The sequence below is a fragment of the Chionomys nivalis genome, chromosome 26, assembly GCF_950005125.1.
Source record: "Chionomys nivalis chromosome 26, mChiNiv1.1, whole genome shotgun sequence".
Taxonomy (NCBI): Eukaryota; Metazoa; Chordata; class Mammalia; order Rodentia; family Cricetidae; genus Chionomys; species Chionomys nivalis.
The window spans coordinates 27,641,251-27,657,204 of record NC_080111.1 but is presented as its reverse complement, the minus strand read 5'-3'; the positions used below and the strand labels follow the sequence as shown (position 1 = coordinate 27,657,204).

General features: G+C 40.8%; 1 protein-coding gene across 5 annotated transcripts in view; it reads left to right on the top strand.

Moving 5' to 3' along the window:
• Cdk14 (cyclin dependent kinase 14) overlaps window positions 1–15,954 on the top strand; it is a 617,691-nt gene that overhangs the window by 414,479 nt on the left and 187,258 nt on the right. For all 5 annotated transcript variants that reach the window (XM_057758883.1, XM_057758884.1, XM_057758887.1 and 2 more), the window contains one exon: window positions 7,395–7,488. In XM_057758883.1, coding sequence (XP_057614866.1) covers window positions 7,395–7,488 — 94 coding nt within the window. The remainder of the gene's footprint in view (window positions 1–7,394; window positions 7,489–15,954) is intronic.

Below are 15,954 nucleotides of genomic sequence, written 5' to 3'. Positions count from 1 at the left end.
TGGTGCCGACGTAATGTTGAAAGGCAGAAAGGCAAAACAATCAAGTTGCATTGAGTTTGGGGTCTGTTCAACTGCTTGCATCTTCTTCTTGATTTGCAGTACTCTTCCGAAAGGCTTGGAGCTGCAGATCATTCTAGAAAGCTGTGACTAAGTATTTAGACTGCATTGGAGGCCTCCTTTAGTTTGCAGTGGGAGAAGTTGCACCTTTGCATGCAGGCTCAGTGGGTCCCTGAGGTCTTTGTGCAGAGAATGCACAGGCTTCTGGGTCAGGATCCCTCCTGAACACACACATGGCAGGTGCCACAGACACGCGAGACTGAAACTCTGACTTCTCCTTTAAAGAGCTCCCACATGAGAAATACCAAGACTTTGCTAATAGATAAAAGTACAAACAAAATATGTAACTTTTTGAATTCTGAACTAGACCATATTATAGAATAGTAAAGAGGTTTTCTGCATTGTTCACTGAGATTGAACCAAATACTTGATTTGAAATCCAGTGAAGAAAAACACTGTTTTAATTTTTTAACTGTTTGGGCTATTACCAAAATTAGATTAACGTAAAGCAGAGAAATAATAATGAATAATACTTTGTTACTTTTCTTTTAGAGACAACCATTTATATTATGCTTGGGATCAAATATGCTTGGTGACAGATATAATAAGGTCCTCATACCTATTTTTTTTTTATGTTTTGTGATGGGGTCTCATTGTGTAGCCTAGACTGGACTTGAACTCATTATCCTCCTGCATCAGCCTTTCAAAGTGCTGGGAGTATAGGCTAATGTCACCACACTTTAACATCAAGTCTGATCAGGATTTTAATAAACAGATATTTCAGGATGCATATCAGTAGGTGGTTTTGGTAACCTCACCCCATTCCATCTAGTTTTAGAATTTGGTTATATACTCAACCACAAGGGTCAAGAGAGAGGAAGATGCTCAGGGACAGAAAACGTCATTTCCAGCATGGCTGTGAGCCCCTCAAGTGAGAGCTGCAGTCTAATAAGCAATAGTTTTCTAAACTCAAAGCTTAAACATAGGAGTTAAGAGAAATGGAAGGATATGACATAGGTCAGTGTGGTGTGGGCTCCTCCAGGGAGAGTCACAAGTGTCTAAGAGTTATAGATACCATTTGGTAGCTTTCAGTTACATCTCAGTAGGTTGCTAAGAAGCTCCCCACCCCTGTATCCATGTCCCCCCTTGTCATCCTTCTCATTCTGATGGGATTAGACTGGGGCAGGGCACTTTGGATTAGATTGCAATCTGATGGAATTGCACAAGGAGTTGTTCGTGGGATTTCTACAGAATTGCAGGGTTCCACCTGGGAATCATGGCCCTAAGCAGTAGTTCACTGTGCTGGAATGCTTGCTTGCTTCTAACCAGAAGGGTCTTTCCCTTCTCGTGTCCCCATACTCTCCTGTCTTCCTCCTGTTTCTCTATGAAATGATGTAGCCAAGGGGAGGGTTCTCTAGAACGTCTGCCTGTTATTTGGACTTTTAACTTCCCTAATTGAGAGGTAAATAAAATATCTTTTAAAATAGAGCTAGTCTGCTTTGTGTATTTCATGATAGTAACAACAGCAAGTTAGTACAAGGAAAAAAATCTTAAGATATAATTTAAAAACAGTGAATTTCCCCTTTATCAGCATACAGTGATGTAGGGTATAGGCAGAGTATAGGAAGATAAAAAAAAAAAAAAAGAAAGAAAAAAAAAAACTCCTGGAATCGTAGATCCCAGCAACCGTGCATTTACATATAAAGTTCAATTTAATAGAATGGATTTCCTAGCATTTATGTTATAAAATAAATGGTAATGCTTTCAAGAAATTCTTGAAAGAGGTTCTCCCCACCTCTTCTAAACAGAACACAAAAGCTCTGTAATAAGGGCTCGTGGAGAGAAGTTCTTTCACTCCTAACCAACTCCCGAGCCCTTCATTTTGAGAAGAAATCTTTGGAGAACTGGTTTTGAAGTACCCACCCCCCATTCATGTTTTCTCTGTGGCCCAGATGTTAGTCTTTTACCCATCTTTAACCAAGGGAAGTCGACTGCCCATGCACAATAACAGAGAGAGGTATAGTCCCAGAGACCTCTCGACTAACATGGTGACAGGTTAATGACAGTATAGTGGAATACTGAAAAACACTCAGTGGGCATATCAATTTTTCTTGCCATAGAATTAGATGTGTGAAATAATAACATGTGGATTAGGTAGATTTTTCTGTTACACGCATCTATTTCAGAGAATCATGTAACATAGTGTATATATATATGTGTGTGTCTATTATATATAATGTAAACAATTTAACAATATATCTTACATAACATATACAACTATATACGTAATTATATATACACTTTAGTATGCCAGTAAAAGTTAATAATTCTGTGAGGAAATTAAGTGGTTCTTCTCTCAAAGACCACATGAAAATCCACAGTAGGCAGCAGTTGGCTCATGGGTCTCCCCCACCCCCCACCCGGCATCCAGGGAAGGAGGCCACACTATCCACACTGTCCTCACTGCAGCCGCTCTAGAACTGGGAAGAGCGAGGTGACTTAGCAACTAGAGATTGTCAGGGGTCTACCATTGCAATGAAAGCTATGTCATTTCTTTCTTTTTAAATTTTAATTTACTTTTTATTTTGTTTTTATTCAAGGGATGTTTTTGCCTGCATGATTGTCTGTGCGGCCTATGTAACACATTACCTGTGGAAACGGGAGGAGGGCATCAGGTCCTCTGGAACTGGAGTTGACAGTTTTGCGTTGTCATTTGAATGCTGGGAACAGAACCCTGATTCCTTAACACCTAGAACCCTGGAAAAGCAGCCAGTGCTCTTAACCAATGAGCCGCTGCTTCAGCCCCTCTGTGATTTCGTCATCAGCACCAGCTGAGTGCCGGTGGTTGCGTCCAGCTGTCCAGCTGTCCAGCTGTTCAGGTTCTTTCAGAGTAGAAATGGGGAGGGTTTCTAGCTACGGAGTGAAGCAAACCTGTCATAGGAAGAAATGTGATCTCTGACCTTTTCTACCCTTCCTTCCTCTTTTCCACTCTTAGCTCTCTCAAGCTTCCCCACTTGCTGGAAGCTGTTTCCTCTGCCTGGAATACCCCATGCCCATCCATGTGGTTCCCTTATCCCATAATCCCCAAAAAGAAATCTCTAGCCCTTCTAGCCTCCAGGTCTCTAGCTCCCAAAGCCTTCCTCCTGGAGTGGAGTATGCTCTCAGATTCTGCTCTACATCTTACTATGGATCTGTGTAACATATGCTAGAGGAAAATTGCCATATTTGTGTATATGGAAATGTGATATAATTTTATGAAAATTGTCAGTGAACCTTAAATTTTATTTGACCTTTTCCTATCAGGAGTAAAGAAGAAAAACATTATTCCCTGAACTATAGTAGAAAATTATATCACATGCTAGAGAGAAGTACAAATCATCGTTTTATTCTCTTAATTCAAAGAGACATTACTGGGTCAGGGTAAAACACTTAGTTAGAATGTGTAAGTTCTCTGGATTTGATCCCCTACACCAAACTGGATGAGAAAAGAAAAGACATTGGGCTCAGGTACAGCTCGGAGATAGACCATTTGCCTGATAGGTGCCTGGCGTGACTTTGAGCCCAGCACTACTGAAAGTAAATAAACAATAAAGGAAGAGAAGCAAAGGGAAATGAATTTTTATCTTAAGGTATGAATTCACTGTAGATTACCCAGCCAAACTGCAGAGAGGAATAGAGTACTATTTCTGTGGCATTAGTGACCAATACTGATTATTCCCACACTGTAAATTACATTTTAGCATTCAAAATCATGTAGCTTTTTTGACTAAGTTTATTTGAACTCATTTTATACTTTATTTTTATGGTTAATTTTGCAGTCCTTCTTCACAATGAATACTACGAAATTATAGCTATCTGATGGAGGAGTTACTTTCATTTAATAAAGAAACTGCCTTGGCCCATTTATAGGCCAGCCCTTAGGTGGGTGGAGTAAACAGAAGAGAATGCTGGGAGAAAGAAGCCGAGTGAGGGAGTCACCATGATTCTCCCACTCCACACAGACACAGGTTAAGATCTCCCTGGTAAGCTACCTCGTGGGGCTACACAAAATATTAAAAATGGGTTAGATCAATATATAAGAGCTAGCCAATAAGAGGCTGGAACTAATGGGCCAGGCAGTGATTAAAAGAATACAGTTTCCGTGTAATTATTTCGGGTAAAGCTAGCCGGGTGGTGATGGAAAGCAGCCCTGCTGCTCATATTTCAACAGCTATCCAGGCCTAAAAGGGTATTTTTCATTGCATATTATATCAAAGAACTATCAGTTATGTTTCAAGTCCTATATCAAGTTTTTAAAGAAGATTTTGTTTTCTGTTAGTATATGTGTGGGTATGGGAGTACATATACAAGTGAGGATAGTACCTGTGGGAGCCAGAGGCCTCGGGTCTCCCTAGACGCAGCAGTGAGCCCAGCAATGTGGGCACTGGTACCAAAGACATGTCCTCTAAAAGAACATATATTCTCTTAACTGCCAAGGCTAATCTCCAGCCGCTAGGGATTTTGGCTAGTGGTGTTGACTAGAATCCACTATTGTGCATGTTAACTCAAAAGAAAAAAAAAAAGCATTAATGTACTGGTAACCTAAGTTAAATTTGTAAAGCTTGAGTTTCAAAAATGTGAAAGCTATGTCTACCTGGCTGGCTGTATCAAGTTACCTTACCAGCCAAGCAAGGCTAAAGTTGGCTTTCAGTCAGTTTGAATCATATGAGACCTTTTAAGTGGGCCTTCGTCACCAGACCATGTTCTTTCTTTATAGCTATGTGTACTCATGTGCTGTTTGCCCATGTGTGCAGGTGCAGGGGCTGGTTCACCCACGTGTGGAGACTGGAGGGCGATATCAGGTGGAAGAGTCTCCCACATAACCTCGATCTAGCCTGGTGACCAACAAGCCTCAGATCCTCCTGTCTGCCTCAGCCCCAACAGTGCTAGGATTGCAGGAAGGCATGGTCGTGTCCAGGTTTGGATGTGTATGCTGGGGATTTGAACTCAGGTCCTCATGCATGCTGAGCAAGTACTGTGAGCCATCTCTGCAGTGTTGCCTGTCTTATTCTTAGTGAAGAATTATAGAATCGTCCAAATTCTAAAAAGAACTCGCCAAGAGGACATTGTCCCGTACACAATATCATTTCTTAAGTGTAGTGCATAAGGAGATGAATTCATTCTCAGCAAACGGTTTGACGCAGTCGGCTTACTCTGTCTGTTGAAGGGGTACACAACTGATGGGGCAGAGAAAGAGGAGAGCACACAGAACAGTTCCTTCATGGGAAGTCGAAGGACTTTTATTGCTGTTTGGCAGTTCCAGTAAAAAGGAATCAGCATTTAATAATACTGATACACTATGTGATTTTATTTTGAGTTCTATAACGTCACTAAGGATAATTTTGTAATTCTATTGTGTAATCCTATTTTTCATTTTCTTTTGCATTATAATTTCTATATGGTCGCTAAGTATAATTCTTTCAACTTCATTAATGTACCCTTCAGTGCCTTTGAGGAATATGATGTCATAGCAAACATCCATTAGGAACAAAAGTCAAAATCCCTTAGCAAGCTAAGCAGTTAAAAGCCTACAGAGTAACTATCATTTTATTCCAACTTAACAGAACTGTAGTGTAGGTTTATCTTCTAAATATCATATTTTGGAGATGACGTAAACTAATAAATGTAGCTGTAAAAGAAATTCTGTAGGCAGTTGTCACCCTTACCTCCCCAGCCCACCAGGCGGCTCCGCTCTGCACAGACAGGACGTGGCTGGCCTCTGCTGGGGCTCCTCGGAGTGAGAGTTGCAGGGCGTGGGGGCATTGTGAAAGAAGGCAGGGAAGAGAGAGTTTATTCTTACGTACAAACAGGAAGGTGTGGGATTCCAAATCCACAATGTAGACAGTGGATACTCAGGTTGGTATTCTTGGAAAGAATTCTCGACAGGAAAAAAAAATCTAGAAAACCACCGTACTAGCATTTTAAGTAGATGTAATCGGACGTCTGAACTCCATCTGTCTAGAACGATAAGAAACTAATTCCCATTCCCCAAGTGAAATTGTGTTTATGATGTAACGCAGGACTTTGTGCAGACGTTTTGGCAGCACACACCCTGGTGTGTGTTTAAGTTGAGGTTATGTGGCACGCTTTGTGGGAAAGGAGTGTCTACTAGTGTATGATTTTAATGCAGAACAATGTTGGTCACAACTGTGGTGACAACTGGAGCCGCTGCACAGAAGTGGGTCACTCGTCTGTCTTTTACCCCGAGGGATTCTGACATAAGTGAAAGAGCCAATGGTTTCCTTCCCTAGATCAAAGTAAATACAGCATTTGAAGAAATGACACGGTATGGTGAGTCAGGAAACCTAAACACATTCAACATGGAAACAGGAAAAAAATGATAACGAATGATTATGAATTAAGAGCTATCTGTATACTCTGGTCTCTCGTGCAGCAATGAGAGCTCTGTGTTAGTTCTTTGCCATTAGTATGACTTCTCTGGTTTATTCCAGTTTCCCACCATCCTATTCTAAATGAGTTGTTCTTCCAAATCTCAGCACAGGCATCTGACTGGCTGTTTGCCTGTACTGTGTTGTGAGCATGACAGGCAGTTCAGGTAGCTGGCAAGGCTGAGCTCACTGGATAGGGTATGAGCTCATTGAGATAGGGTTTAACTAGTGTAAGCTCCTGCGGGGGACTGTCTTGTCTGCTAGGAAGTCCAGGGAAGGCTTCCTGGAGGAGATGACATTGATGCAGGATTGCAGAGGCTGAATTGTGTTTGGAGCTCAAGAGTAAATAGGTTCTGTAGGGTAAGGCCATGTCAGCATTTCTGTTTGGCCGGCGGCGAACCTGACTCAGCAACCCTGTGCGTAGGTGCCTTGAGCCATCTCTGTAGCTCACGCCTGGGCAGAATCTTTGGGGTTTGTGGTAAGAGCGTTTGTGGTTTTTAAAAGTTGCCCCGATGATGCTGATTCAGAGTTCCCCAAGTAGCTGAAAGTACAGCCCATTACAAGCTGTGAAATATAGGTGCGAGGGAGCTGGAAAGCGTGTTCTGAGGCTCCCCTGTGTCAAGCCAAGGACGTTCTCACTGTGACCTACAGGTGTAAAGGGACCACTGAAACCTGCTTCTTGATTGGTTTCCATCGTGCTCAGAGCCAGGGTAGCTGCACATGTTTTGAGCCGTTTCCGGACAATAGGAAAAGTGGGGTGCAGAGTGTAGGTCTAGGTGTGCCTCAGCTTGGGTTGATCATTGAGAGTGTTATTGATTCATTGCCTCTTCCCTGGGGTGGGGTTTAATATCTGATTTGGACTTGTAAGCAGAATTGTTGAAGTTTTTGTAATGATTCCTTTCTCTTCAGGGGAGTCGGCTGCATCTTTGTTGAGATGATCCAGGGAGTCGCCGCATTTCCAGGAATGAAAGACATTCAGGATCAACTTGAACGAATATTTCTGGTAAGTTTTGCGCAAAGTGCTTCTCAAAAAAATGTGTCTCTAATTAGTTACTTAATGACTTAATGATCTGCCGGAAATATTTTAAAACATTTTTGTCCATGTTGTCACATTTGCTTTTGCCTTTAAGAAGAAAGGAATTCATTGACAAGTGTGTCTTTAAATTATATGTGAATAAAATGATATAACTGTAAGAATGAGTGAGATAAGAGGAGAATATAATGATGGGCTGTAATTAATATGCAGGCATAATAGTTTCAAATAAAGTGTGTAGAGATCCACAGACTTCCAAAAAGATGGAGCTCATCTAGGCCCTTCCCTCCATGCCTGCACAGTAGGCTTCAATTGCGAACTGTCTGTAATGTTGAATATGGAGAATGGTAGGTGGGGGGCACGGTGACCATGCAGAGAAACAGCCAGGTCTTTAAGACTGTTCTCAGGTATGAGAAGTAGTCACATGGTGGCAGGTGAGGAAAACGGCATACCCCTCTGTCATCTTCCTCAAACCATAACTCCTCTCTAACTATGAAACCAAAAGACAAGACGTTCTACAAAATTCCCTACGTACACTCTTCAAACCTTGTCATGGTCATCAAAAACAAGGGACATCTGACAAACTATCATGATCTGGGGGACGCTGAGTGTACGTGACAGCCCCGAGGAAAGTGGTGGCAAGGATGAATCCCTGGATCAGCAGAACACAGTGGGGAAACCAGAGTAATGTACATCAAGTGGGGGCTTAGCTAATGTCCATGTATAAATGTGCGCTTTTATTTGTTGCAAATGTATGGGTAAACATGAACAAGAGAAGCTGCGTGAGGGTATTCAAGAACCCTTACTAATATTTTTGCAATCTTTATATAATTTTGAGTTTTTTTGTGAAACTGAAGGCAAATCTGTTATATTAAGGCAGCTTGTCTGTGTCTATCCTGCTCTGTCGTGTTTTGTCTTGGTGTCTTTGGACAAGGCCTTCCTTACTTTCTGAAATTGTCCCCTCATAGATGAAAGAGGTATGTGAACAGAATGCTTCTCAAAGGTCACTTTGAGGACTCATCGACTCAGGACTAGAAAGTGCTTCTTAAGTCCTGCCATATAGTAAGCATGGGTTGTGTTAACTATATCATTCTCAGGGCAAGTAGTTTCATTCGGTGGAATTTTTATGTTAGGCAGTAGTCATAAATATATTACTTTAAACCCAGAATACTATGTAGATAAATTGAAGATCTTATTGAAAGTGTTTAAACTAAACACATTGCCATAGCACACACTCCCATAACTCTCTTTACTTGCGAATCTCCCGGTGACAACGCTGAGGTGGGTTTTTCGTGTCGACCGTGTCAGGTGATGGAGAAGGGCGTTCTCCCCTCGGTAGAAGAAGGACAGGAGGACACTGTCCATGGATTGGGACTCTGCCACCCCTGTGTCTCCCTCAAGGGGACTGGAAACAAAGGGACGGTATCACATGGGATTCCGTCTCGCAGCGTCCTCTCTACTAGTTGCTCTGTGATGACAAACAGAATAGGAAGTCTTTCTTCAAGAGCTGAAGGGCTGAATTTTCTCTTTCTCCTGGAGGTTATCTTTGTCTCGTTCTTTCAATTTTATTAGACGCTCTTTCTACAGGGCTGAAGTGGACTCTCATGACTACAAAATCATGAATTTTTATAAAGGAAAACCTCCAGAATGTCCGACACACAAACCCTGAAGTGTCGCCTCCGTGCCTCCATGCTCTCTCTCTCACAAAACCGCCTTTCGTCTTCTGATACGTACACGTCATTGAATTTCTTCATATATGCTTTACAATTTGATCATGTCTTGTCCGCCATTTTGTAGTTCCCATTTTCATTTCATAATATGTAACAAACACTTTTCACTGGAGAAAATTTAGAAGCAACATCATTTTTAATGACAGAGTGTCTCACTGTATGGATGAGACACTATGTATCTGATCTATTATTTTTAAAAAGCTACTAGAAGCTATATTGTATCCCTATTAAGACTAATTATTAGAGTTGAAAAAAATTCTTAATATAATAAATTTTCATAAATTTGTTGAGTATTCTTATATGTCCGTTACTTCATCTAAACACACAAAGCTCCTCACCCGCTTGTACTCTTCAAAATCTCTTAGGGTTTTTTTTTTTTCTTTGAACTTTGTTGGGTCTGTAGATTATTTGAGAAACAAACAATATAATATTGAGCTACTCCTAAAAATAAATTATTCATATAATATGTATGAATCATAATATGTGAATAATTTAATTTTCTTAATTTTTGGATTTCTGTTGTGTTTAAGAGTGGTGCACAGACAAACATGCAAGCAGATCACTCTTAAACATAACAGAAATCCAAAAATGAGAAAGTTAGGTGCATCACCTTTTTAACGTCAGCACTTGGGAAGCAGAAGCAGAAGGATCAGGATTTCAAAGCCAACCGTGGCAATTTAGCAAGTTCAAGGCCACTCACTGCTACCAGAGACCCGATCTCAAAAAACTATTAAGTAAATAAATGACAAAACATAAAAAGGACTAGTTTCTTCTTGTATATTATTTCAGGATGAGATAAAAAACAACCTGAATGGTGATATAAATGAATTATGTGATAAAGCAATAAAACTAAAAAGTTGAGTTTCACAACAACAAATTCTTACTGGAAATGTTTGTCTAATGCAAATAATTCATATCAGGGAATATTTGTTGGATCTCTTTCTGTATGGATATTTAGCTCCTATTTCTTAATTTTATGGCAATGCTTTTCTAATTTTATGGGTATCCAGAGACATTTAAGCCCTGGCTAGGCTTTTAATAAGCCAGGAAAATAAATCATTACAAATTTCCCATGGGATTATTGATGTAGCAAGTCATGATTGGTTCTTCTTAGAGCACAGAGACCTGTGAATACAGATAACATCATGACTACTGGCAATAATGGTTTCCTTTCCCATATGTACTTGAGGGACATAACACCCTTTAAGATGAAATATCCTTTGATTGTTAGGAGCTGAAGATTATCTGCGGAAGATTGCTGGTTCAGAATTAAATGATCATACATTTTGCCTAGAAGAATTAGACAAAAATCAAACTAAGAAATCTAGGAAATTTGGACATCAAATGTTATAATCTTAAATATTTTATAATCTCTCCTGGATTGTCGATGCTTGTCAGTGGGGCTGTATAACATGTTCAGAAGCCACTCTCAGGACTCTGTGATTGCTGGATAAGGACATTGAAGAAACTCAATAAGGGAAAGATTGCTTTTGCTCTGTGACCTTTTATTTCTGGCCTAAACAGAAAGGCTGTTAATTGGGGATTAAATCCCCTTTACCAGGCATCTACTTGAAGCTGCAAAACCTCTTTTCTAAAGTGGCAATTGGATATCTGGGCTCTGGTAAAGCATTGCCAAGGAGACAATGCACTTTGAAAGTCATGAAACATGGCATTATTTGGTTTATTTGGCATCTTAATTTTGAGATTAAGCCATTTATTTTCCTGTAAACTGTATATACAAAGGTGGTTGATGACCTTGAAGCACAAAATTAATACTCAAAATAGTCAATATAATTAGCTTGCACATACTGAGTGTTTATTAAAAAGTATTCAAGGCAGCAAAGATCAGCCAGCTAAAGCCTTTCTATTTTTCTTTCTTTGTGTTTCACTGACTTGGTGGGAGAAAGCTGGTTACATTTTAAACAAATCCAATTAGTTCAGTTTCAGAGCATCATAACCACTTTGGTATACAAAGTGAGCTGGCGTTGCTGCAATCTGAAGTCGCACATGAAATCATTTTCCTTGGGTTCCTGATGTCCATATGCAAGACACAGAGGTGTCAGAGTTTTTGCAAAGCCTATTTACCCCCATGTGAGGCTGCATGTGAATAGGGAGCGAGTTCTCCAAGGAGCAGCTGCCTCTGCCGATAGACGGACAGAGTGATATGTTCTCATTTCGTCAGCATTGCCTATTTTAAAACACAACATGGTGTGTTCTCGTCACCTCTATTAGCTGCAGAGCATAAGCATACGATACGTTCATTTAGGTGGGTGAGCAAAATCAGAACTAATAAAATAAGAGTTTGGATTCTGAGCACGTTGTTCTGGCTTAAAAAAAAAAAAGAAGCCCACATGGCAGAACCCTGGGAATATATGCCTTTCACTTCCAAACAGCTGAGCAAATGGCAGAGGGTGCATGCACAGCTGTCAGAAACTTTGGCAGGTGCTTCTGGGTTTATGTGGCTCATGGCCCAAAACACAGCAGTGGTGACAGAGAGGGCACATGGTTCTGTTCTACAGCCCTGTTCTTTTTCTCCGGTCTTTGAATGCTGGTGACCCTGATACTCACTCATCTCTGCCTGCTAGGTCTCCTAGCTTGCAGTTGTTAACCAACTTTAAATTATTTGATTAAAATATTCCCCTTCATCGGTATACGTGTCATTCAGGGTGTGTGTGTGTGTGTGTGTGTACACGCATGCCACAGTGCACATGTGGAGAGCTTTTTGGAGTCAGTTCTCTCTGCTGTGTATGACCATCATGCTTGGTGTTAATTTACCTCTCGTTGACCAAAATTTTAATTCTAAAGATGTATGGCCTCAGGCTTGTAGATGCTTAAAGAAGACATTTCTCGGAGAGGTTTTACTGAGCATTGAAGGAAGAACAGGGCTGAAGATAGACGTGGAAACAAGGGGGATATGTGGAGATACACAGGAGGTCATGGCTTAGCTCTAGGGTAGGGTCAGTAGGAGTGGACCTTGTATGTGTACACAGCGGGCTGTTCAGGACTGGTGCTGGGTGAGATTTTGTTCTCACAAGAGAGGACGATCAATAAACAAATAAGCAGATACTGTATTTCTGTTGCTTCTGTGAGAGGCACTGGCTTTCTTACCATGTTCAGGTGCTGTCTCTGAAGATGGTACTTGTTGGTTGAAAGTAGTGGGCAGAAGGCATAAAGATACTAGGAATGTGAGTACTTCAGGCTGAAGGAATAGCTCATGACCACAGCCTTAAAGTGAAAGTCCTCAAGACCACGTCTGTTGAGTGAAAGCCATTCTTCTTCGTATTCCCAGTGATGCTGCACACCCTTACCACTTGACCGCCTTTACAAGAGCATTTCTCCCCTCGGGATGTTTGCTGTGTGTGAACCACTCCGGTCTGGTATAGCTTACTATCAAATATGAAACCTAATCAACAAAGAGCCTTTACAAAGACAAAATTATGAGATGGTTGGCCATAAGGGCCTCCAAGTTAGTTCACCATGAGAGTTGGCATGGAGAGGAGGCAGTGAGAAATGTTTCTATTTGGGAGAACAGGTGATAGCTCAGAGAAGAGAGAAGATGCCCAGAGCAGCAAGACTGCACTCACTGTTGATTGGCACCGTTGGAAGGTGAAGGGTTTCTCCTCGGCCTCTTGTGTAGTGTCAGCACTAGAGCTGGAGGGACAGAGGGGCTTCTTTTATGCCTCTTGTATACGGAAAGGTTAATGACGCTGCTGAAAGAAAAAGGCCCTGTTTGTAGCTTTTGAGCCAGTACTTCTTCTTTTTTTTTTTTTTGGTTTTTCGAGACAGGGTTTCTCTGTGGTTTTGGAGCCTGTCCTGGAACTAGCTCTTGTAGACCAGGCTGGTCTCGAACTCACAGAGATCCGCCTGCCTCTGCCTCCCGAGTGCTGGGATTAAAGGCGTGCGCCACCACCGCCCGGCTTGAGCCAGTACTTCTATGATGACAGATTGACAAAGCCAAGTTACAGGGGATTATGTGAATGGGCTGTGAAAGCTGAAAAACAATGAATATAGCCATCTCCAAGACATGGATCAGTATAGAGGGTTGATGTTACCCTATAGGTACTTTTTCATCAACATTTGTATGTTTTATGATACATCATAAATGTATCTTTTTATTGAAAATAGATTTTTTTCTCATATAATATATGCTGATTACAGTTTCCCCTCCCTCTAGTCCTCCCAGTTCCAGACACCACCCCTCCCATCCAGATCACTCCCTTTCTGTCTCTCATTAGAAAAAGGAACAGGCTTCTAAGGGACAATAATAAAATGAAAATTAATTCATTGTAATAGGGTAATACAAACAAAAAGAAGGAACAAGAAAGAGACCCACTCATTCACACACTCAGGATCCCATAAAAACACTAGAAGCCATAGTATATACACAAAGTACTTGTATGGTAAAAATAAGAGTTTTATGTATATGTACATATATACATATATATGCATAATAAGACAAAATTAAAAATAAGAAAGGGATAGTTCCGACATGATGTTCTGAGACAGGGAACCTTCAAAGATGCTCTTGGGTTCTTTTTCTACTGGTCATACTGGCCATTTACTGCTGGGCCTGCAGCTGCCCTTAAGTGTAGTTTGTTTCCCCAGTGAGACTCCCTGGGAGGAAGCTAAATTTTAATTTGTAAGTGGTTTTAATTGGAGATTGGTCTTGGGTTAGGGATGGGGGCCTGTGTCCACTTCTATGTTCAGCTCTAGGACCCCATCTGATGCAGCCCCATGTGAATGCTGCCTCCGTCTCTTTAAGTTCATATGTGTGTTGATCTTGTTGGGTTTGAAAGCCTTGTTATCTTGGTGTTCTTCATCTCTCCTGGCCTTTTACACTCTTTTTGTCTCCTCTTCCATGGAGTTCTATGATCCCTTTTGGGAAATAATTTCATGGAGACATCCTGTTTAGGGCTGAGTGTTCCAAGGTGTCTCACCCTCTGTATAATGTTGGCTCTCTGCATTTGTTGCCATCTGCTGTAGGAGGGAGCTTCTCTGGTGACGGCTGAGCAAGGCACTGATCTGCTTCCATGGGTGGAGTGTCATCATAAATATTTCTCAATGATGTAGATTAGGGTATTTTTAAATGACACTGGAGATTGAGGAAGGCATAGTTGGTAGATCCCAGCTTTGCAGAAAGCCAGAGAGGATGAGGAGATGAGCTGGTGCCTTGAAAGGAAGATGAGAGACTTGAGTAATACTGTAGAGAATAATGAAAGATTCAGAAGTACAATCGCAGATTCTATACATGAAAGGGGGGGTAGAGTCAGCGCAGCCATGTAAATGGGGGAGACAGTGACAGGGTGTCTAATACTCTCTCACTGTAGGGACAGTAACAGGTGATGATTTGTGACTGTTACTTGACCGGGAGAGGAGACAGTTGCTGACCACTTATTGAGGACTTTTGATGATCTGAGACATTGTTATAAAAACAGTAAGGGTTTTATTTCTAATTTCTAAATGTATAACTGTTTACTTTCTTATCAATATGGTCATTTTTATAGTAGTTTAGCTCCCTTGCCTGTATGTGGTTCCTGGCTGTGGTTAGTAGTATTTACTAGTGATTGTTTTTAGTTTAAACTAATATAGTCCCATTTTATATTACAAATAATTATAATAGATAAGAAACATATTAATATAAAATAATAAATATTTTAGGGGCTGGAGAGATGGCTAAGTGGTTAAGAGCACTGGCTGCTCGTCCAGAGGTCCTGAGTTCAATTCCCAGCAACCACATGGTGGCTCACAAACCATCCTTAATGAGATCTGGTGCTCTCTTCTGGCATGCGGGTGTATATGCAGGCAGAATGTTGTATACATAATAAATAAATCTTTAAAGAAAATAATAAATACTTTACCATTTTGCCAATACAGGGATGTATTATTTGTATAAAACTACCTCAGTATTACAATCATGTTTCATCATGCAACCAACCAAAAACTATGAGTTTTAATTAATATTAATAATTTCATAAATTCATCTTTCCTGTTTCAGAGTAAGTAACTCAGTAAGGGCTTGCCTGGGAAGTTCTGGGATTTGATTAGAAGTCACAGCTAGTGCTGGACTGAGCAGAGGTTGGAGCAAGCAGACTGGCTAAACACTTCTGTCTCTCTTTGTAGTGTCTTGGTTATCCCAAAGGTTCTCTGTCTGGACTAGCTTACGCTTCCTAACACACAGTGGTTGGGTTCTAAGAGCAGGTATCCCAAAAGAAGCTAATGAAGCTACTGGGTATCTGTTAACTGAGCCTCAAAAGTCACAGAATAGCTTTTTGTTGGGCAAAGCAATCATTTATCCTTCCCAAAGTCCAGAAGAGATGCAGACTCTAATTCTATGAGGGAGAAATATCAAATATAATCAGACTACTTTTTAGAACTACTACTCTGGATGTCTCAATTTTCATCAAATAATGTGAGGCTGACACACCACTTTGTCGGGAGACATATTCTGCCAACTTCCTCTTCAAACTGTTTTTATTTCCATATTTTCCCCAAGGCTCATTGTAGCCCTTGCTGTGTTGTTTGCCATGATAATGTGCAGGTGTGAACTTTCACCTTATTTCTCTCAGGCCATTGGGTACTTCCTTTGCTTGCCCTCCTTCCTTCCCCTTTACACTAGCTAGTTCATGGATGTGTTTGACTGAAAATGGTTAAATATTACTGTAGTGTAACAGATCTGAGACAAGTGGGGAAATTACACTTTGTAAAT